General features: G+C 45.1%; 1 protein-coding gene across 1 annotated transcript in view; it reads left to right on the plus strand.

Moving 5' to 3' along the window:
* The window catches only part of GANC (glucosidase alpha, neutral C), a 981,067-nt gene that overhangs the window by 389,003 nt on the left and 568,781 nt on the right, over positions 1-23,283 (plus strand). The window contains exon 10 of the mRNA XM_044074070.1: positions 17,025-17,178. Within this exon, the coding sequence (XP_043930005.1) occupies positions 17,025-17,178 (154 nt within the window). The remainder of the gene's footprint in view (positions 1-17,024; positions 17,179-23,283) is intronic.

Below are 23,283 nucleotides of genomic sequence, written 5' to 3' on the forward strand. Positions count from 1 at the left end.
GGAATCTGATATTTCTGCTCCTTCTGATTACCAGGATTTGCTCTTATCTACTTATGAGGATTCTGAGGCAGGGGATTCCATTCCCTCTGCTTCCCCTCCAGAAGATTTTTCTTTCGGTGAAACATTGCATAATCTTAGGGAACATTTCTGCTGGGAAAGCAGTACAAGCTAGCGTGGTACAGAGGTAGAGTAGTTGCCTCACAGCAAGAGGTTCTCCCATTCGATTCTCAGCTGGAGCGCCTTCTGTGTGGAGTCTGCATGTCCTCCCTGTGGTCGAGTGGCGTTCAAAAGACATGTGTAGAATGGGCATGCCTTCGTTGAAGGTTGGGCGTCGAGCTGGCACCTCGGCACCTGTAAAAAATCTACTGCCAATCATTAGCGGACCGGAGTTCCGCTGTGGCGACCCCTAACCGGGAAAAGCCGAAAGAAGAACTCTTGAGTCCAAAAAGAGACTTGGGGAATTCTTACTCCTACCTCAACACAGGCCTTTAGCTATCCCTCCTGTTCTGGTCATTGTAGATGATGCTTTCTTGGAATCTAGTTTTACCCCAGGCACTTTACCTCCAGCTCCCAGAAAACCTGACAGGTACTGCAGAGTACCTGACTCTCACAAGTTCCTCTTCAAGAATCCTTCTGCGTATCCAAAGACCATTTCCCAAGGACCAAAAGGCACTAAGGCTACTGCTGCCAAAAATCCTACCCCTTCTGATAGTGATTCTAGAGCCTTGGACAGATGGGGTAAGAAGGTGTACACTTCTGCTACTTTGGCCATTAGGGCTTTAAATTGCCAGTTTCATATGTTAAAGTATCAGCAGCATATTATGGGACTACTTAGACAGAAAATGATGTTGCTTCCTGACTGTGTTGAACATAAAGTATTGCAAGGTTTAATGGATTCTGCAGAACAAGTTGGTAAACATACTTTGCAATATGGTTCTGATGCTTTAGAAGCATCTTGCAGGGCTGCTGTCACTGGTCTGTGCTTAGAAGGCATGCTTGGCTTAAGGAACAAAACTTGCCAGATCATGTTAAAGCTAAATTACTGGATGCTCCCTTAAACCAAGACCGCCTTTTGGCAACAAAGCAGAAGTCCTTAAAAGGATGGAGGAAAAAGCTAAATCTATGCAAACTGTTAAAGATTTCCTACAAGTACAGCCTCCCAGATTCAGTAGGCATTGGCCTTCAAAGAACTGGTCCTTTCCAGTCCCTTCCAGCCCTTCTCAGTCCAAACCCAGGAACAGCAGACCACCTAGGCTACAGTCTCAGACTACGCACAGATCTAAGCAGTGGGGGGCTCCTAATTCCAAAGCAGGGAGTAGTAAGCCACCCCTATGGAAAAATGGCACAATGACAACCTTAAACCTTCCAAGCCCTGCTCAACTACCTGCTCCCTTAGAAGGAAAGCTCGCCCTGCATGCAAAAAACTGGGAACTCATTACCCAGGACAAATGGGTTTTGAACATAGTTTGCCAAGGATACAAATTCCACGTCCACACACTACCAACCCCCAAATTGTTGGCCAGACCTACCCCCAAATCAATGAGCGGAGGCCCAACAGCAAGTTCTCTCTCTTCTCAGTATCAGGGCTATTCAACCTGTCCCAGCAGAACAAAGGGGACAAGGTTTTTATTCCAGACTTTTTCTGGTACCCAGAAAAGACAACAACTGGCATCCTATCCTGGACCTCTCTATTCTCAACACCTTTCTGGTGGTTCCAAAATTCAAAATGCTAACTCTTCAACAGCTTCCTCCTATGCTAGCCAAGGATGCCTGGCTGGCAACCATAGACTTAAAGGAAGCTTACCTGCACATCCCAATAAGAGGATCCTGCAGCAATACCTACGTTTCAGGGCGGGCTCCATGCACTTTCAGATGTTCTTCGTGTTTCACTGTTGCAGTCATTACATTTGGGTTATCTGCTTGCAGTAGCCCTCAGTCGGCCTGATTAACACAGTCTTGGGTCCTGCATCGGTTGCTGTCCCTTCTTCCATGACGTCAGGTCGTCAGCGGTATAAAACATGCAGCCGACACCATTACATCAGTCTTTCTTGCCGTGTGGTGCCCGAAGCAGAAGCAGTTCGCAAGTGCAGGTCGGCCGACTCCTGAAATTTTCCTTTTCGAGTTTCAAAACCAAAGTCTTCAACTAAAGCTAAGTACCCCATTGGGGAAACTTTTTCTTGCTCCTTACTGATGTCAGTAAAAGTTAATAATTGCATTACTTGTGGAAAGCAAATACCTCACAAAGATTTTCATTTGTACTGTATTTCTTGCCTAGGCCCTGACCACAACGTGCCTTGCTGTCAGTTTTGTGCTTTATTTGAACAGCGCACTATCCGTCGTCGGTATATTTTCACTTCTAAATATTTCGGTTCTTAGTTTAATTATCCAGAAATGTCGTTGGTTAGCCTTCCAACTACCGGGATTCCGAAAAAAATGCAAAGATAAAGACAGAGACAGGCTGCCGAGGTCCAAAGTTGCTGACGACGCTTCTCCTAAGCCAGTCGCCAGTTCACTGGTACTCAGTGAGGAGCTTTTGCAGCCCCTGATACCTGCTACTTCTGACTCGCAGGCCTCTACTGAGACCCATTCAGAGTCTGGTATGCTGCGAGATGCTTGAACTGTTGAACCTGCGGATGCCTCTACCTTGAATGGATGCGGAGCCGCTGTGCAGGCACCGGCTTCTGAGGGTGTATTCAGGGTTACGGACTTGCATATTAAACCGACGCCTCCTTCTTCATCCAGGCCAAAATCTCGAACCATGCCTAAGAAACCGACACCCAGGCTGCATGCTCAGGGCTCTATCCTTAAAAACAAATTATAAGAATGGCTGAAGATCTTACAACTCTAATCAGGGGAAGCCAACCTCCCCCTTCTAAGAGACCTAGGACTGAAGTTATTTATGCATCTTCTGAACAGGATTCTGATTTTTCTGATACTTCTGATGATCTGGATTTGCCCTTATCTACTTATGAGGATTTTGATGCAGAGGACTGTATTCCCTCTGCTTCCCCTCCAGAGGATTTTTATTTTGGTGAAACCTTACATACTCTACAGGAGCATTTCCACTGGGAAAGCCAGAATTTTTCTGATTCAAAAAAGAGGCTTAGGGATTTCTTACTCCTGCCTCAGCCTAGGCCTTTAGCTATACCTCCTGTACTAGACATTGTTGATGATGCTTTCTCAGAATCTAGTTTGGCCTCTGATTCTTTGCCTCCTGCTCCCAGAAAACCTGCCAGATATTACAGGGTTCCTGATTCTCACAAGTTCCTTTTTAAAAATCTTATAGAGGATCCAAAGACTATTTCACAGGGACCCAAAGGCATTAAGGCTTCTACTGCTAAAAATCCTACCCCCTCAGTTAGAGACTCCAGGGCGCTGGATAGATGGGGTATGAAAGTTTACACTTCTGCAACCCTGGTCATTAGGGCTTTAAACTGCCAGTTTCATATGTTAAAGTATCAACAACATGTTATTGGATTGTTTAAACAGAAAATGATGTTAATTCCTGACTGCGCTGAAAATAAAGAATTACAGGATTTAATGCATTCTGCTGAACAGGTTGGAAAACATATTTTGCAATGTGGATTTGATTCCTTAGAGGCCTCTTGCAGGGCTGCTATTACTGGGTCGCTCAGAAGGTATGCATGGCTTAAGGAGCAATCTTTGCGTGATCATGTTAAAGCTAAATTGTTGGATGCTCCCTTAAATCAGGACCGCCTGTTTGGCAACAAAGCTGAGGAAGTTCTTAAAAAGATGGAAGATAAAGCTAAATCTATGCAGATTTCTTACAAGTTCAGCCTCCTAGATTTAGTAGGCACTGGCCCTCTAATCATTGGTCCTTTCCAGCCCCCTCCAGGTCTTCTCAAGCCAAACTCAGACACAGCAGAAACCCCAGGTTTCAGTCCCAAGGGACACACAAGACTAGGCAGTGAGGGGTTTCCGCACCCAAACCTGGGAGCAGCAAGACTCCCCCTATGGAAAACCGTCTCAATGACTTGCTTTTAAGACTTCCAAGCACTTCCCAACTGAATGCTCCTTTAGGCGGAAAGATTGGTCTGCAGGCCAAAAACTGGGAAGTCCCTACCCAGGACAAATGGGTTTTAAATATAGTGTCCCAAGGATACAGATTTAATTTCTACACGTTACCAGCACCAAGTGGGTGGCCAGATCTACCCCCCAAATCAGCGGGCAGAGGCCCAAAATCAGGTACTCTCTCTCTTAAACATGGGGGCTATTTAGTTGGCACCAGAAGAGGAAAAGGGACAAGGTTTCTATTCAAGACTTTTCCTGGTACACAGAAAAGGCAATACATGATGTCCTATCCTGGATCTTTCTATGCTAAACACCTTTCTGGTGATTCCAAAATTCAAAATGCTGACTCTTCACCAGCTGCTTCCTATGCTAGGCAAGGATGCATGGTTGGCAACACTGGACTTAAAAGAAGCATACCTGCACATCCCTATCAGGGAGTCTTGCAGAAGACACCTACACTTCAAATCAGGCTACATGCACTATCAGTTCTCTGCACTGCCCTTTGGCTTATCTACTGCGCCCAGGGTATTCACAAAGTGCCTAGCTCCAGTGATTGCATTTTGCAGGCAAAGAAATATTCAAATATACCCATACCTGGACGATTGTCTAATTCAGGCAGAAAGCAAGGACATTCTCTTCAATCATCTGGCCTTTGTTCAGAGGGTACTGACATGTCTGGGGTTCACCATAAACGAAAATAAATCCCACCTGGTACCCTGTCAACAAATTATATTCCCGGGAGCAAGCTTGAGTACAACTTCCCAGATGGCTTTCTTCATGCCAGAGAATTGGAAATATCTGACAACTTACTTTAAACAAGTGGCCACAGAAACCCAGCTATCTGCAAGGCAAATACTGCAATGTTTGGGGTTCATGGCCTCATGCATTCTTCTAATTCCATATGCAAGGCTGCATATGAGGAAATTACAATGGTATCTCAAAAGCCTATGGTGTCAACATTCACAGGATCTGGAAGCAAGGATTCCTATCATACCTTGCCTACGCCTAGAGTTCCTTTGGTGGGCAGAGGCCTGCCACCAAAACAGGGGACTACCATTCACATTACCCCCTGCCAAACAAATCGTAACAACAGACGCATCGGACTGTGCATAGGGGGCTCACCTAGCAGGGAAGTGCTTTCAGGGCAATTGGAACTCAAATCAAATGCACCTGCACATAAATCAAACGGAAATGTTAGCTGTACAGAATGCTCTGACAGCCTTCAAGGACCGCATTCTTCCAGGACAACTAATGGTAAAGATGGAGAACACCACTGTCATGTGGTACATAAACAAGCAGGAGGGTACACATTCTTACCCCCTCTGCAGACTAGCCATGGCATTGTGGAACACAGCCTTGAGCTACCAAATGAACCTACAAGCTCAATTCCTGCCAGGAAAACTAAATATACTGGCAGATGGACTAAGCAGAAACCTCATGGACCCACACGAGTGGAAACTGGAACCAAGGATTTTCAACATGTTGACAACCAAATGGGGGAGCCCAGATATAGACCTGTTTGCCTCCCCCCAGAACTATCAGCTGGACAAATTTTGCACTAGGATTCCCCACAAGCAAGCTTGGAAAGTAGATGCTCTATCCTTCATCTGGAAAAACCTATCAGTTTATGCCTTTCCTCCTCTGCCTCTGCTCTCCAAGGTACTACTAAAGATCAAACAGGACAAGCCAAGGACAATTTTAATTGCACCAGACTGGCCTCGCCAACACTGGTACCCTCTCTTGTGCAGTGTGTCACGCTTGGCTCCATGACACCGGCCTCAGACTCCTTCCCTGTTGTCTCAGCAGGAGAACATGATTCTACACCCTCAGCTGCAAACCCTGAACCTAGCATCCTGGCTAATTACCTAATCTCTCCTTTACCATTCCTCAGTAAATCAGTGATGGATATAATTTTAGTGGCAAGGAGGCCTAGTACTAGAAAATCTTATGCTGCAAAATGGAAAAGATTCTGTGCTTGGAACCAGTCTCAAGGAATGAACGCAGCAGAGCCCAATTTACCTCAGATTCTACAATACTTGACTGAGATGCTTCATAAGAGCTTGTCTTTTTCCTCCGTCAAAATTCATGCCTCAGCCATTTCAGCTCATTATAGCACAGAGCCTCCCCTCTTCTCTCACCCACTGCTCAAGCAGTTCCTCAGAGGGGCCAAAAATCTAAGGCCACCCAGGAGAGCTCCAACTCCAACCTGGGATCTTAACTTTGTCTTGGAGAAACTCACTCTTCCTCCTTTCGAGCCAGCTGCTACTGCAGATTTAAAATTTCTTTCCAGGAAAACAGTTTTCCTTTTGGCAATCACTTCTACAAGAAGAAGGGTATCTGAATTACAGGCCCTTATGGCAGTTGAACCTTTCGTCATCTTTCATGCAGAGTGTCCCTCAGAACCAATCCCTCTGTCATGCCCAAGGTGGTATCCAGTGTGGCTCTTAATCAGTCCATTCATTTGCCTACCTTTTTTCCTAACTCACAGAACAAAGGGGGACGGATACTGCACTCTTTAGATGTGCTCAGACAGCTTAGATTCTACTTGGACAGGACTAAACCTCAAAGGAAATTTGAACAACTACTGGTGGCATTTGCTGCAGGGACAGAGGGGAAAGCTATTTCAAAACAAACCATTTCAAATGGATAGGCCACTGCATTCATTTCTGCTATAAACACCATGGAAAACCTATCCCACAGGGCATCAGACCCCATTCAACCAGGGCTGCATCTACTTCTACAGCCTTTCTCAGGGGTGTCCCTACTAGGGCATCTTAGAAGCTGCTACTTAGAGTTCTGTACATACTTTCACCAAGCATTATTATTTGCCAAATTTCTCTAAATCCAGGGCTGGTTTTGCCACTGCAGTCTTGCAGGGCCTTATAGCTGGTCCTAATTTTATTTAAATTCCTCCTTCCAACCTTAGCTTTGGGAATCTACCCAAATGTAATGACTACAACAGTGAAACACGAAGAACATAGTACAGTTGTGTACACGTACCATAAATGTAGATGTTCGAGTGTATTCACTGTTGCAGTCCTGGTTACCCTCCCTACAGCCCCCTTTTCTTCCTTTGGCTGTACCTCTACTCTCACTATGCTCTAAAAGCTTTGTGGTGTATTTGCTTTTCTGTTGGAGGTATATCCTTGTATTTATAGATTTAATTGCTTCCCATTAGGAGGGTACCTGACATCTGGGGCAAGAAAAACTGATGTAATGGCGTCAGCTGCATGTTTTATACCCCTGACAGCCTGACATCATGGAATAAGGGACAGCAACCGATGCAGGACCCAAGACATTGTTAATCAGGCCGACTGAGGGCTACTGCAAGCAGATAACCCAAGTGTAATGACTGCAACAGTGAATACACTCGAACATCTACATGTATGGTAAGTGTACACAACTGTACATTCTCTGCACTACCCTTTGGCTTGTCTGCTGCGCCCAGGGTGTTCACAAAGTGTCTAGCTCCAGCCATTGCATTTTGCAGGCAGAGAAATATTCAAATTTACCCATACTTGGACGATTGTCAGAGTCAGGCAGAAAGCCAGGACTTGCTATTACAGCACCTGGCATTCGTAAAGAAACCTCTAACCTCACTGGGGTACACCATCAACGAAAAGAAATCTCACCTAGTACTGTGCCAACAGATTGTATTCCTGGGAGCAAGCTTGAACACAACTTCCCAGATGGCATTCCTCACTCTGGAGAAACAAGTTTATTTGACAACCTGCTTCAAAATATTGGCCAGAAAACCCCAGCTATCTGCAAGAAAAATACTGCAATCTCTGGGGTTCATGGCCTCTTGCACTCTACTAATTCCATATGTAAGACTGCATATGAGGAAACTCCAATGGTATCTAAAAAGCTTATGGTGTCAACATTCTCAGGACCTGGAAACAATGATTTATATCATTCCTTGTATAAAGACAGAGTTCCTCTGTTGGGCAGAGGCCTGCTACCACAACAAGGGACTCCCTTTCACTCTAACCCCTGCTGCCCAAACCCCTAATAACACGTCAGACTATGCATGTGGTGGTTCACATGGCAGGGCAGTGCATTCAGGGCCAATGGAACCCGAGACAGATGCACCTGCATATCAATCAAAAAGAAATGTTAGATGTACAGAATGCTCTGACAGCCTTCAAAGACTGTATTCTTCCAGGACAACTATTGATAAAGACAGACAACACCACAGTTATGTGGTACATAAACAAGCAGGGGGAACCCACTCGTACCATCTCTGCAGACTAGCCATGGGTCTATGGGACACATCCTTGAGCTACCAAGTACACCTACAAGCACAATTCCTACCAGGCAAACTAAATTCACTGGCAGACGACTTAAGCAGAAATCTCATGGCCCCACACAAATGGAAACTAGAACCCAAAATATTCAACCTCTTGAGGAACAAATGGGGGACTTCAGAGGTAGACCTGTCTACCTCCCCTCAGAACTACCAATTGAACAAATTCTGCACAAGAACTCCCCACAGTCAAGCTTGGAAAGTGGATGCCCTGTCCTTTACCTGGGAAAGCCTCTCTGTTTATGCCTTTCCCCCTCTGCCGCTCCTCTCGAAGGTTCTACTAAAGATCAAACAGGACAAGCCAAGGACAATACTGATTGCACCAGACTGGCCATGCCAGCACCAGTACCCCCTCTTGCACAGTATGACACTGCTACAACCATGGCACCTGCCTCAGACCCCTTCCCTGCTATCCCAGCAGGCGGGCCAGATTCTGCACCCTCAGCTTCAAACCCTGAACCTTGCAGCCTGTCTAATTCCTTGAGCTCTCCTCTAGCATCCCTCAGTAAGCTGGTGTTGGATGTCATTCTGGAGGCAAGGAGGCCTAGTACCAGAAAATCCTATGCTGAAAAGTGGAAAAGATACTGTTCCTGGAGCCATGCTCAGGGGGTGGGCACAACGGTGCCCAGCTTACCTCATATTCTACAGTACTTAACAGAAATGCTCCAAAAGGGCCTATCCTTCTCGTCAATTAAAATTCATGCCCCTGCCATTTCAGCACATTATAATACTGAGTCACCCCTCTTCTCTCACCCCTTGCTAAAGCAATTCCTTAGAGGGGCCAAAAATGTAAGACCCCCCCCCAGGAGAGCTCCCACTCCATCCTGGGACCTTAACTTTGTATTGGAAAAGCTCACTCTTCCCCCCTTTCAGCCAGCTGCTACAGCAGAGTTGAAAATCCTTTCTTGGAAAACAGCCTTCCTTCTAGCCATCACTTCAGCAAGAAGAGTGTCTGAATTACAGGCCCTCATGGCAGTGGAACCTTCATTGTCTTCCATGCGGACAGGGTTTCCCTCAGGACTAATCCTCACCGTTATGCCCAAGGTGGTGTCTACTGTGGCCCTAAATCAGTCCATTCATTTGCCTACTTTTTTCCCTAATCGACAAAACAAAGGGGAAGGAATACTGCACTCTGTGAACGTGCACAGACAACTTAGGCTTAGTCCTGTCCAAATAGAATCTATCAGAAAATCTGAACAGCTGCTGGTTAGCTTTGCTGCAGGGGCAGAAGGGAATGCCATTTCAAAGCAAACCATTTCCAAATTGATAGCCCATTGCATTCATTTCTGCTACAAGCACCATGGAAAACCTACCCCACAAGGGATAAGATCACATTCCACCAGGGCTGCATCTACCTCTGCAGCATTTCTCAGAGGGTCCCTACCAGGGACATCCTAGTAGCTGCTGCGTGGAGCTGTGTACATACCTTCACCAAGCATTAGCATATGCTTATCTTTTCTAAATCCAGAGCTGGATTTGCCACTGCAGTCTTGCAGGGCTTAATAGCTGGCCCTAATGCTCTTTAACTTCCTCTTCCCTTCCTTAGCTTTGGGAATCAACCCAAATGTGATGACTGCAACAGTGAAACACGAAGAACATAGTACAGTTGTGTACACTTACCATAAATGTAGATGTTCGAATGTATTCACTGTTGCATTCCTGGTTACCCTCCCTCCAGCCCCCTGACTTCTCTTGGATCTACCTTTCCTTCTTGTTGGTATATTTATTTTTTCTTGTGTATTTGCTTTTTGATGGGGGTTTACCATACCATTTAATTGCTTCCTATTGTGGGGGCACCTGACATCTGGGACAAGAAAAACTGACGTAATGGCATCAGCTGCATGTTTTATACCCCTGATGACCTGACGTCAAGGAAGAAGTGACAGCACCCGACGCAGAAATCCGAAGACTCTGGTATTCAGGCTGGCTAAGGCTACCTGCAGGCAGATAACCCAAATGTGATGACTGCAACAGTGAATATATTCGAACATCTACATTTATGGTAAGTGTACACAACTGTACTTCTGCCTTACAGAGAGACTGGCATCAGGATGGCAGATTTTCCTAGGCCCAAGACTAAAGCTATTTCTAAGAAGGGGTCTACTTCAGGTCCTATGCCTATGCCTGCCTGCTCCCATTCAGCAGGTTATCAGCAAGACCTGCTGAGGTTAGCTGAGGACCTCATCTCCTTAGTCAGAGCTAGGCAACCCCCTTTGGAGTCTTCCCCAACGAAGAGGGAGCCTACCCCTGAAGTTTTATCTGAACCTCCTGAATCACATCAGGATTCTGACCAGGAGGGGTCTGTCTTTGAGGAGAGACCCTACCTTACTTCCTTTCAGGATTCAGATTATGAGGAGAATGTACCATCAGCCTCACCTACTGAAGACATACTTTTGGGGAAACAATCCATGCTATAAGGTAACATTTCCAGTGGTAGGCAAAGGAATACCACAATCTAAAAAGAGGGTTAGGGAAATGTTCTTTGTGCTTCACTGTTGCAGTCATCACACTTGGAGTATCCTGCCAAGGGTAGCCCTCAGTCGGCCTGAATACCAGAGGCTTAGTATTTCTGCATCGGTTGCTGTCGCTCCAGGATGGATGTCAGGTCATCAGTGGTATAAAATCAGGTAGCCGATGCCATTACATCAGTCTTTCTTGCAGAGGCACCCGAAGCAGAAGCAGTTCACACGAGTACCGGTCGGCTGCTACCTGAGTTTCGTTTCTGAATTGAAGTTGAAATCTTCTAAAGCTAAGTACCCCATTGGGCAGATCCTTTTTTCTTGCTCTAACCGATGTCAGAAAAAGTTAACAATAGTGTCCCAGGGATACAAATTTTATTTCCACACTCTGCCAACCCCAAAAGGGTTCCCAGATCTTCCTCCAAATCAGCGAGCAAAGGCCAAAAAAAACAAGTCATTTCCCTGCTCTCCACGAGGGAAATACAGTCTGTTCCTGCAGACCAGATAGGCCAAGGTTTCTATTCCAGGCTTTTCCTGGTACCCAGAAAAAAAGACACCTGATGCCCAATCCTCGATCTATCAATTCTAAACACCTTCCTGGTAATACCAAAATTCAAAATGCTCACCCTCCAGTGGCTTCTTCCTATGCTTTCCAAGGATGCTTGGTTAGTCATCCTAGACCTAACAGAGGCCTATCTACACATCTTAATCAGAGATTCTTGCAGGAAATATCTGCGTTTCATGGCAGGATCTGTGCACTTTCAGTTCTCTACACTTCCTTTTGGCATATACACTGCTCCCAGAGTTTTCACAAAATGCCTGGCTCCAGCCATTGCTTTTTGCAGACAAAGGAATATTCAAATTTACACCTACTTAGACTGCCTGATTCCGGCAGACAGTCAGGAAAAGCTGTTACAGCACCTGACTTTGTAAAGGACCTAATGACCTCCCTGGGGTATACTATAAATGAAAAGAAATCCAAACTAGCCCCCACTCAAAAAATTGTATTCCTGGGAGCAAGCCTGGACACAGCATCCCCGAATGCATTGCTTATTCCAGAAAAATAAGCCTACCTGACAGGCTACTTCTCTCAACTAGCCACCAGAACCCAGTTATCCACAAGGAAAGTCCTGCAAGCTCTAGGGTTCATGACATCCTGCATTCTACTCTTTCCATATGCCAGACTGCATATGAGGAAACTACAATGTTACCTAAAAAGCCTTTGATGTCAACACTCTCAGGACCTGGAAACTATCATACCTATAATACCCTGTCTAAGGAAAGATTTTCTTTGGTGGGCAGCAGCATGCAACCACAACTAGTGTCTTCTCTTCTCACAACCCTACTGTGCCCAGATTCTAACCACAGACGCATCAGATTATGCCCGGGGTGCACACCTGGACGGCAGGTGCATTCAGGGCCATTGGAGCCCAAATCAAATACAGCTACACATCAACCAAAAAGAGATGCTAGCTGTTCAGCATGCTCTGACAGCTTTCAGACCCCTACTATCCCCGGGGCCTCTAGTGATCAAAACAGACAACACCACAGTGATGTGGTATATCAACAAGCAGGGAGGAACTCACTCTTATCCTCTCTGCAGGCTCCCCATGACCCTTTGGCACATGGCCTAAGACATACAAATTCACCTGCTAGCACAATTCCTGCCAGCCTCCCAAAACTCACTGGCAGGCAACTTAAGCAGAAACCTGCTAGACCCACACGAGTGGCAGCTAGACCACAGAACCTTCAACCTTGTAACCCAGAAATATGGCACCCCGAAGGTGGACCTTCTTGCCTCCCACAACAATTACCAGCTTAGCAAATTCTGCACCAGCGAACCTCACAGCAAGGCCTGGAAAGTGGATGCTCTATCCTTCCAATGGGTAAACCTCTCGATCTATGTATTTCTCCCTCTACCACTAATTTCAAGGGTACTGCTCAAAATAAGGGAAGAAAAACCAAGGGCAATCGTGATTGTCCCAGACTGGCCACACCATCACTGGTACCCACTGCTGCACAGCCTGTCACCCTTGCCACGTTGGCACTTACCTCAGATCCCAACTCTCCTGACCCAGAAGAATGGAGAATTCATGCATCCACAATTGCAGACCCTGAACCTGGCAGCCTGGCTTATTCCCTGACCTCTCCTCCAGCTGCCAGCCTAAGAAAACAAGTCCTGGATGTTATACGTGAGGCCAGATGCCCTAGCACTAGAAAATCCTATGCTGACAAGTGGAAAAGGTATTGCACTTGGATCCAGGCTAAAGGAGCTGAAATAGCACAGCCCTCCCTACCTCTCATCCTGGATTACCTACCAGACCTACTACACAGGGGCCTTTCCTTCTCTTCTATTTAAGATTCATGCCTCTGCCATCTCTGCTCATTACAGCACAGAGCCACCTCTCTTCTCTCATCCTCTCATCAAACAGTTCCTAAGAGGGGCTAACAATTTAAGGCCTCCCAGAAGAGCTCCTACCCCAGCTTGGGACCTTAACTTTGTGTTGGAAAAGCTCACACTACCCCCCCTTTTGAGCCTGCAGCTTCAGCAGAGTTCAAATTCGTCTCTTGGAAGACAGCCTTGCTTCTGGCCATCACTTCAGCTAGAAGAGTTTCAGAGCTACAAGCACTCTTGGCTGTAGGGCCCTTCATCATTTTCTATGCTGACAGGGTTACCCTTAGGACTAACCCAACTTTCATGCCTAAAGTGGTGTCCAGTGTGGCTCTCAACCAGTCAATTCATTTGCCCACTTTTTTCCCTAACCCACAAAACAAGGGGGAAAGAATTCTACATTCTCTAGATGTATGCAGATAGCTCAGATTCTACCTGGATAGGACTAAATCTTTTAGGAAAACTGACCAATTGCTAGTCAGCTTTGCAGCAGGGGCAGAGGGCAAGGCCATATCCAAACAAACTATCTCTAAATGAATAGCACACTGCATCCATTTCTGCTACAAACACCACGGGAAACACTAAGGGGGACAGAACGCATTCCACCAGGGCAACCTCCACCTCTGCAGCTTTTCTCAGAGAGGTCCCTACCAGCGACATCCTGGAGGCTGCAACATGGACTTCTGTTCATACCTCCACCAAACATTACCACCTGTCTATCTTCTCCAAATCTAGGGCAGGCTTTGCAACTAGTCTTGCAGGGCATCCTAACCAGCTCCCAGTCTTCTTGACTGCCTCCACCCTTTTCTTCAGCTTTGGGAATCAACCCAAGTGTGATGACTTCAACAGTGAAATACGAAGAACATAGTACAGTTGTGTACACTTACCATAAATGTAGATGTTCGAGTGTATTCACTGTTGCAGTCCTGGTTTCCCACCCTCCATCCCCTTCTCTCTCTCTCTCTCTCTCTCTCTCTCCCTCCCTCTTCCTCACTCCTTACAGGAACATTTTGGTATTAACTTTCTACTGGTGGTGTTCTTCCACCGTAACCTAGCTCCCTGTTTGGGGGCTCCTGACATTTGGGGCAAGAAAAACTGATGTAATGGCGTCGGCTGCCTGATTTTATACCACTGACGTCCTGATGTCAGTCCTGGAGTGACAGCTACCGATGCAGAAATACTACGCTTCTGGTATTCAGGCCGACTGAGGGCCACCCCTGGCAGGATAACCCAAGTGTGATGACTGCAATAGTGAATACAGTCGAACATCTACATTTATGGTAAGTGTACACAACTATACTTTCCTTGACCTCCCAGAACACAAACTTTTGGCTATTCGTCCTGTATTGCAGGTGGTAGAGGATGTTTTTATGGACTCTTCCCTGAACCCAGACATTCTACCCCCAGCCCCTCAAAAACCAGACAGGTTTTACAGGATGCTGGACTGACATAAATACCTCTTCAAAAACCCCTCTGCTGACCCAGAGATTGTCAGTCTTCTAAGAATCCTTTACCTACTGACAAGTAAATCAGGGCCCTTGGTAGATTTGGTAAAAAGTCTACATCTCCACTACTCTGGCCATGAGACCCCTTAACTTTCAGTTTCATATGATAAAATACCAACAAAGTATTTTAGATAAAATGAAACAAAAGATTTCCTCCCTGGAGGACAGGAACATTTCTAAAGAATTGATGGACCTTTGCCATTCCAGCTCCTGGGTGGCTAGACACTTTTTACACTGTAGCTGTAATGCTGTGAAGGCGACTAGCCGAGCTGCTGTATCTGGCTCTGTTATTAGAAGGTATGCTTGACTTAAGGAACAGATGCCACCAGAGCATGTCAAATAACAAGCTTCTAGATGCACCCCTGACTAAGCATTTCCTTTTTTGCCAAAGGCTGAGGCTGTGCTAAAAAAGATGGAAGATAAAAGTGATATTCTGTGCACACTGTCCTCCAAGTTCAGCCTCCTAGGTATAGTAGGAATTTTCCCACTAAGCACTTGTCTTTTCCCTCTCAGTCAAAAAGTGGCCAGAGGAAGTCTTGGAGGGGAAAGGCTTCAAAGGCAGCAGCAATCACAAAGGCCTAGGCAGTGGCCCTCAGGAACCCCCAGGTAGAGGAGTTCTAGGCCACAGAGCCCTGGCAGAAAGGAACAGTGACTCTTTCTTTCCCCTGCCCCTCCCCCAACCCTCTCCAAAGCAGATGGAGGAAGACTAGGAGGAAGGCTATCCCTTTTCAAAGAAAACTGATTCCTCATTACTTCAGACAAGTGGGTTCTGAAGGTTATTTCAGACGGTTGCAAGTTGACTTTCAAAGAGCCATTAAGATACTCAGATTACCCAGATGTTCTACAAAATCAGAGAGTGGAGGCCCTTTCTCATATTCTCAGCCTGTGCTCACAGGGCTCAGTGGAACCAGTACCAGACCATCAAATAGGGAAAGGGTTCTACTTCAGGCTATTCCTGGTTCCCAGAAAGGAAGGCCCTTGATGCCCTGTCCGAGACTTGTCTACCCTCAGTCAGTCCCTGCTGGTACCAAAATTCAAAATATTGATTCTTCAAAAACTTCTCCTCATGACAGCCCCTCAGGCCTTAATGGTCACCTTGGACTTAAAAAGATGCTTACTTGCACATTCAAATAGAGGAATCTTACAGAAGTTTTCTTCGCTTCAGGGCAGGTACCAGTCACTTTCAATTCTTTGCACTGCTTTTTGGCTTGTCTACTGTTCCCAGGGTTTTCACAAAGTGCTTTGCTCCTGTGATCACCTTCTGCAAAACAAGAGGGATCCAGATTTAACACTTTCTGGGCGATGCCTCATTCAAGCCACAAGTCAGTCAAAGCTCCTCAAGGATCTGGCCTTCACTCTGACCCTCCTCACCTCTTTGGGGTTCACTATAAATATTCACAAATCCAACACAAACCCATCCACCAGGATAGTTTTTCTGGGAGCTCTTCTGGATTCCTCCCTTCAAAAGGCCTTCCTCCCTCCAGAAGAGATCTCCTTCTTGACTCAATACTTCCAAAACATCATGCAGAGACAGTACCTCTCAGCCAAGGAGTTCCTCAGAACATTAGGCTACATGGCATCTTGTATCCTTATGATCCCTCTGGCCAGACTGCACATGAGGAAGCTCCAGTTGTACCTCAAGAATCAGTGCGATAGTACTCCTCATAACATTGTAGAATCACCTTTTGTTTGAAGTTTCTCTAGCTTGCATCTTCTTTTACCCATTAAAACTTTTATGCGCAAGAAGAGTATCCCGTACTTTGCAACTTTTATTATGATTGTCCTTAGTGGAAGAGAAGTAAATTAAGCATCTCCTGGAACTCTCCATTTTAAGCAGATGACGGTATAGTTAGCATTGAGCAAATCAATGCTGGTACTTCAGTCAGCGTAAGCAAGGTGCTTGTTGAATTTGTGCCTAGAGGAGTCTGTTTGAGAGCAGTGAAGAGTACCACTCTAAAGTGGAAAGCACAGTAAACCAAAGTCCTGTACTGAATATCAGCAGGTTACTGAATAGAAACTAAAATGTTAAATTTCATGCAAAATTCAGACACTGAAAGTAAAATAACATTCTTGCAAGGGGTAAGCTGCCTTGCTCACCTCTGCCTCATACATTGTACTTACATATGCTATCACTGAGGTCAGATAACATTTGGAGAAGTGGACCTTTTCTGTTGTCTTCACTGGTTAAATAAAAATTAGCATGCATATATCTTACTTGAACTAAGCTAGGAACCAAGGACAAAACGTGATTCTTAAAGGACTTTTGGGTAGCTGCCATCCAGTATGACTTAACATTTCTGTTGATTCTTTATTCTGTATTTCTTTTTTAGCCTTTAACAATAGGAATACATCAAGATGTAAAGAAAGTAAGACCCGAGCCTCAGACAGATGTCCGATGGATGTCAGAAAGTGGGATTATTGATGCCTTCCTTCTTCTAGGACCCTCAACATACGATATTTTCAAGCAGTATGCACAACTGACAGGTACAAAGTGCATCATTCCTTTGTGAATTTTGAATTGCTGTATTTTTGCAATGTGATATCTTTGATAATGTCCGAAATGTGAAATTAGAGCCTGGGGGCTTTTCACAGTGTAACTGATTTTAAAGAGCATGTGCAATGGTACTACTTAATATTCTATCATCTTGAGGAGTTGCTGCCTTCACAGAATAGTGATTCCAACAAAAGAAATGAAAGATGTGTCTAAAAATACTTTAGCTTTTAATAATTTGAATGGCTACGTGTACCCATGTCATTACCCCTAGCGTAGTTATGACATGAGTGCGCAGGTGCTTGATAGTTGGTGCTGATAGTTTACTAGTTTTGTCTAAATTAAACACAAAAAGAAAGACAAAGTCAGGAACAACTAGTTGGGTAATTAATATTTAATGAATTTGCAAAGCTGTGCAGCTATATTCATTTAATATTATTACCAGAGTATAGTGCTCATTCTGTGACTTAAGCTTTTCTGCTCTTTTTAACTTTTAATGAACATTAGGGTGAAAAACATATACCTACTTTACAACTATAGTAGGGTAGGTATAGTAAGAAAATGGGTCACATGATCCTAAAAAATAATAGTTCAAATAATTCTCTAAAAGGCTGGAGCAGAGACAGGAAGCTTCCATTTCTGACCAGACATCAGTAGGGAACTGTCCTTAGAGCAGCATTCTTTGAAGCATTAGAGAGTCACCTGCTGATCTTTGAAAGTCCTATTTTCACATAAAATTTTTATTTTATGTGAAAGTGAATTTAAAAGAGCCACCAGCGAACTTCTCAAAACTGTCAAACTTGAATGCAGATTCTGCATTCAGTTTTGTCAATGTGCACTTGATCTTTAAGCATCCAAGGGAAGTGAGTTTACCGCCATTTCAGTTGTACAGAGTGGATCATTTTTTACAGAAACATGGGATTTTTGCATGACAAATCACTCCCTCAAATAGCATAAACATTTTCATGTTACTAAAGTAGATGGTTGATTGTAGAATCTTAATTGTCCATTTGTCCTTTTTTTATCACAGTAATGCGTTTGACATTTGGTATTATAATTTTCTGTAATGTTCAGAGGAAAGTTAGAAAATATTTATTTTCTCCTTAAATATAAGGACATTTAGCATTGTTCCCTTTTTTTGGAGGTCACAACTGTCCATATTAGGATTGACATTTGAAACAAAGAACAGGTGATGACCCTGGAAAAGATGGAATTAACACCGAGTGCCTCTGTAGGGGAAGTGGACAGAGGGTTGGAACTGCATTTGGATAAACATCTTACAGTACTACATACATAATAGACTGTAATAGGGGCATTGTTTTGTATGCCACATAGTTTCCTTTGTGTACATGCAGGAGTACTGTTAAAGAAGTTGCAGTGTCCCTTGTGACTCATCGAGTTACATCTTGATGAGGTTCGAAGTGGATGAAACCACTGATCATAACCACATTGAGGTGGAAAAACATAAATAAAGCATTTTTGCAAACCTCTGTGCACCCCGGTATCAGGGTAAGCCTCCCACATCTCTAGACGTACATATACTAACTCCTCTATAGTTGCACAAATATAAAGAATGGGCAAATTTCCCAAAACAAAGGAATCATTTACAGAGTTAGAAACCACATTGGCAGTGATTTCGTACTGAAAATAATGATTGACGAGTTCAGCTTCACCATACTGAACGTAACCAGATGGCACCCCATCCAGTTTAAGCACAGTGAGACATCTGGAAACCAGTTGCATATAAGGAAGATGGGAAAGGAAATTCACTTATCTGTTGAGCAAGAGCACTTCAGTTTGATCTGTGTACTAATCCATTGGAAGGTGAATGAATATGTACTGCCTCTGTCTCAGACCAAGGCAGTGCTAGGTACAGATGTTCATCGTGCATTACAGCTGCAGTAATCACATATGGGTTTTCAGCCGTCAGGCGGTCCCTCGGTCGTCCGAATTCCAAAGTCTTGGTCCGGCGTCGGTTGTTGTCGCGTACTCTTCTGACGTCAGGAAGGCTAGAGTATATAAGACACAGCCGACGCCATCTTCTTCAGTCTTTTTTGCCGCGCGGTGCCCGAAGCAGAAGCAGTTCGCAAGTGCCGGTCGGCCAGCTCCTGAATTACGAAAAATTTTGGAACCGAAGTCTTCATTAAAGCTAAGTACCCCGTTGGGGAACCTTTTCTTGCCTCAGACCGATGTCAGAAAAAGTTAATAATTGTATTTCTTGTGGGAAGCAAATACCGCATAAGGATTTCCATTCCCTTTGCATACCTTGTTTGGGCCCAGACCACGACGTCTCGGGCTGTCGCTTTTGCGCTACCTTCAATAAACGCACTATCAAGCGTCGGGCGGAGTTCGCCCAGCACTTTCTTGGTAAAGCGTTTAATTATAAAATGTCGTCGGATACTCCGACTACCGCTTTGTCTAAAAAACGCAAAGAAAAGGACTGCCAGACGAGGACCGCAGTCTCCACTGACACCACGCCGAAGCAGGCTCCATGTGGCCCGGTTCTCAGTGAGACGCCCTTGCAGTCCCTGACTACCGACGACACTCCCTCGGCGGGGTCTTCTGTACCCGAGACCGCTGGTTCTTCGGCCCTTTCCCAGACTACAACCGAAGCCCCTGCATATGTCGAGCCTACCAATGTGGATAGATCTACATCCACCCATGGGGTATTTAGGCCTTCATCATCTTTCTCTATCAAGGCCTTCACTAAATCCAAAACAGCCAGGCACCATACTAGGCCGGCTACACAAGGCCCATCACCTGGGCCCATGCCTAAGAAGCACATGCTTAAAATGGCTGAGGACCTTATCACTGTTATCAGAGGCTCCCAGGCCCCTCCGGACAAGAGACCCAGAGTTGAGGAGGATTCTCCTGCTTCTGACCAGGGATCCATTTTATCAGAAAATTCTGATGCTGAAGAACACTCTTATTCCCCTTTCGAGGATTCGGATGCAGAGCAGTCTATTCCTTCTGTATCCCCCCCTGAGGATTTTTCTTTTGGGGAAACCTTACACTCTTTGAGAGAGCACTTCCACTGGGAAGGCCAAGACTTTTCAGACTCCAAGAAAAGGCTTAGGGAATTTCTCTGGTTACCTCAGCATAGACCTTTGGCTATTCCTCCTGTTTTGGAGGTATTGGATGATGTTTACTCGGAGGCCTGCCTTAATCCTGATTCTCTGCCCCCTGCACCAGTTAAGCCGGATAGGTATTACAGAGTACCTAATTCTCATCAGTTCCTCTACAAAGGCCATAATGCAGACCCTGAAACTATTTCTCAAGGCCCTAAAGGAATTAAGGCCTCCACAGCCAAGAATCCACTTCCTGCGGAAAGGGAATCTAGATCTCTAGAAAGGTGGGGTAAGAAGGTTTATACCTCGGCCACCCTAGCCATGAGGGCCTTAAACTGCCAGTTTCATATGATTAAATATCAACAATTCCTGTTATCACAATTAAAGACCAAAATGTCACAGCCTGAACAACCAGATATAAAAGAGTTGCAGGATATGATGCATAGTGCAGAGCAAGTGGGTAAGCATACTTTACAATGTGGTTATGATGCCCTAGAGGCCTCCAGCAGATCGGCCGCTACCGGATCAGCCATTCGCAGACATGCATGGCTTAGGGAACAAAATCTGCCAGACCATGTGAAAGCAAACATTCTGGATGCACCTTTACATAAGGATGTTCTTTTTGGTGCTAATGCTGAGGATATATTACGTAAAATGGAAGAAAAAGCAAAATCTATGCAAACTGTCAAAGCTTTCTTACAGGTTCAGCCACCACGGTTCAGCAGGAATTGGCCTTCAAAAAACTGGTCCTTTCCAACCACTGACAAGCCCCAAAGAGGCAGATACAGACGCGGAAGGGGCAGAGGACAAGCCCAAGGGTCCTATAGAGGCAGACAATGGCAATCACCAGCACCAAGAGGTGGTGACGACAGTGCACAGCAGTACAGGAAACAGACTCAATGACTCCCTCATTTCCATGCCAAGCAAAATTCAACTGGCAGCACCTTTGGGAGGAAACTGGCACTATTTGCAAACAATTGGCATATTGTCACAACAGACAAATGGATTCTGGACATTATAAACAGAGGCTACAAATTCCATTTTCACACTCTTCCAAAAATGAGAGGCATGCCAAATCTACCACAAAATCAAAGGGTAGAGGCACAACTACAAATTACAAAGCTCCTAAACATGAGGGCTATACAAAAGGTACCTACGCACCAACAAGCACAAGGTTTTTATTCAAGGTTTTTTCTGGTGCCAAGAAAAGGAAGCGACTGGAGACCCATACTGGACTTATCCATTCTAAACACATTTCTTCTCGTGCCAAAATTCAAGATGCTCACATTACAGCAACTCCTTCCCATGCTGGGCAAGGGGTTCTGGCTGGTAACATTGGACCTCAAGGAGGCATACCTGCATGTCCCAATCAGACAAAGTTGCAGAAGATACCTCAGATTTCTTGCAGGTTCAAACCACTATCAATTCTCTGCATTGCCCTTTGGCTTATCTACTGCGCCCAGAGTATTCACCAAGTGCCTGGCATCAGTGATTGCATACTGCAGACTTCAAGGGATACAAATTTACCCTTATCTGGACGACTGCCTGATCCAAGCGGACAGCAAACACATACTTCTGAAACACCTGGCATATGTGACACGGTTACTGCTTTCTCTGGGATACACCATCAACAAGGAGAAGTCAAAGCTAACACCCTCTCAGAAAATAACCTTCCTGGGTGCCAACTTGGACACAAACACCCAGATGGCTTACTTTACGCCAGAAAAACAAGGGCAACTATCTCATTACTTCAAAATACTTGCAAAAAGTACCAGGCTTACTGCAAGGAAAATCCTGCAGGCTCTGGGATTCATGGCATCTTGCATTCTTCTAATCCCATGCTAAAGCTGCACATGAGGAAACTTCAATGGTACCTAAAAAATCTATGGTCTCAACACAGTCACAGCTTGGAAGCGGAGATTCCAATAATTCCCTGTCTTCAAAAGGAATTCATATGGTGGGCCCAAGCATGCCAAGTAAACACAGGCCTCCCATTCTGCAAGCCTCAAGCTACACAAGTCATAACCACAGACGCTTCAGATTATGCCTGGGGAGCGCACATGAAGGACAGGTGCATTCAGGGCAGATGGCCCCAAAAAGAAAAGCACCTTCACATCAATCAAAAAGAAATGCTGGCAGTAATAAATGCAATCTCAGCGTTCAGAGAATTCCTACATCCAGGACAACTGCTCATAAGAACAGACAACACCACAGTAATGTGGTACATAAACAAACAAGGAGGAACTCATTCATACCCCTTGTGCAGACTAACCATGACTCTTTGGAATCTGGCTCTGGAAAGACAAATAGAACTTCAGGCACAGTACCTGCCAAGAATGGAAAACACACTGGCAGACACTCTGAGCAGACATATGACAGATCCTCACGAATGGAAGCTACATCCACAGGTGTTTACAGAGATTGTTCAAGCGTGGGGAAGGCCAGATATAGATCTTTTTGCCTCCCACAGAAACCATCAATTGAAAAGGTTTTGCTCAAGGACCTTCCACCCAAAGGCCTGGAAAGTGGACGCTCTTTCCTTCACATGGACAACTTGGTCAGTTTATGCATTCCCACCTCTACCTCTTCTGCCCAAGGTACTTTTGAAAGTAAGAACAGACAAGCCGAGGATGATACTGATTGCTCCGGACTGGCCGAGACAACACTGGTATCCACTCCTGAGGAGCCTAACACACACTCCTCCGTGGCCCCTGCCTCTAACACCTCTACTGCTGATGCAGAACAATTTCAAAACCCTTCACAGTCAGCTGAAAACTCTCAGTCTCGCTGCATGGAAAATTCCTTAGCATCACATCAGACACTACTCTCCAAAGAGGTGCAGGATGTCATTTTGGAGGCTAGAAGACCATCTACTAGAAAAGCTTACTCCGCAAAATGGAAGCGGTTTTGCAGTTGGAATGAAAAACGAGGGCAGGACCCTAGAAAATTGAACCTACCTCAGATTTTGCAGTACCTAGCTGAACTTTTGAGCAATGGACTTTCATTTTCCTCAATCAAAATACATGCCTC

The sequence above is a fragment of the Protopterus annectens genome, chromosome 6.part0 (assembly GCF_019279795.1).
Source record: "Protopterus annectens isolate FY-2018-M chromosome 6.part0, PAN1.0, whole genome shotgun sequence".
NCBI lineage: Eukaryota > Metazoa > Chordata > Ceratodontiformes > Protopteridae > Protopterus > Protopterus annectens.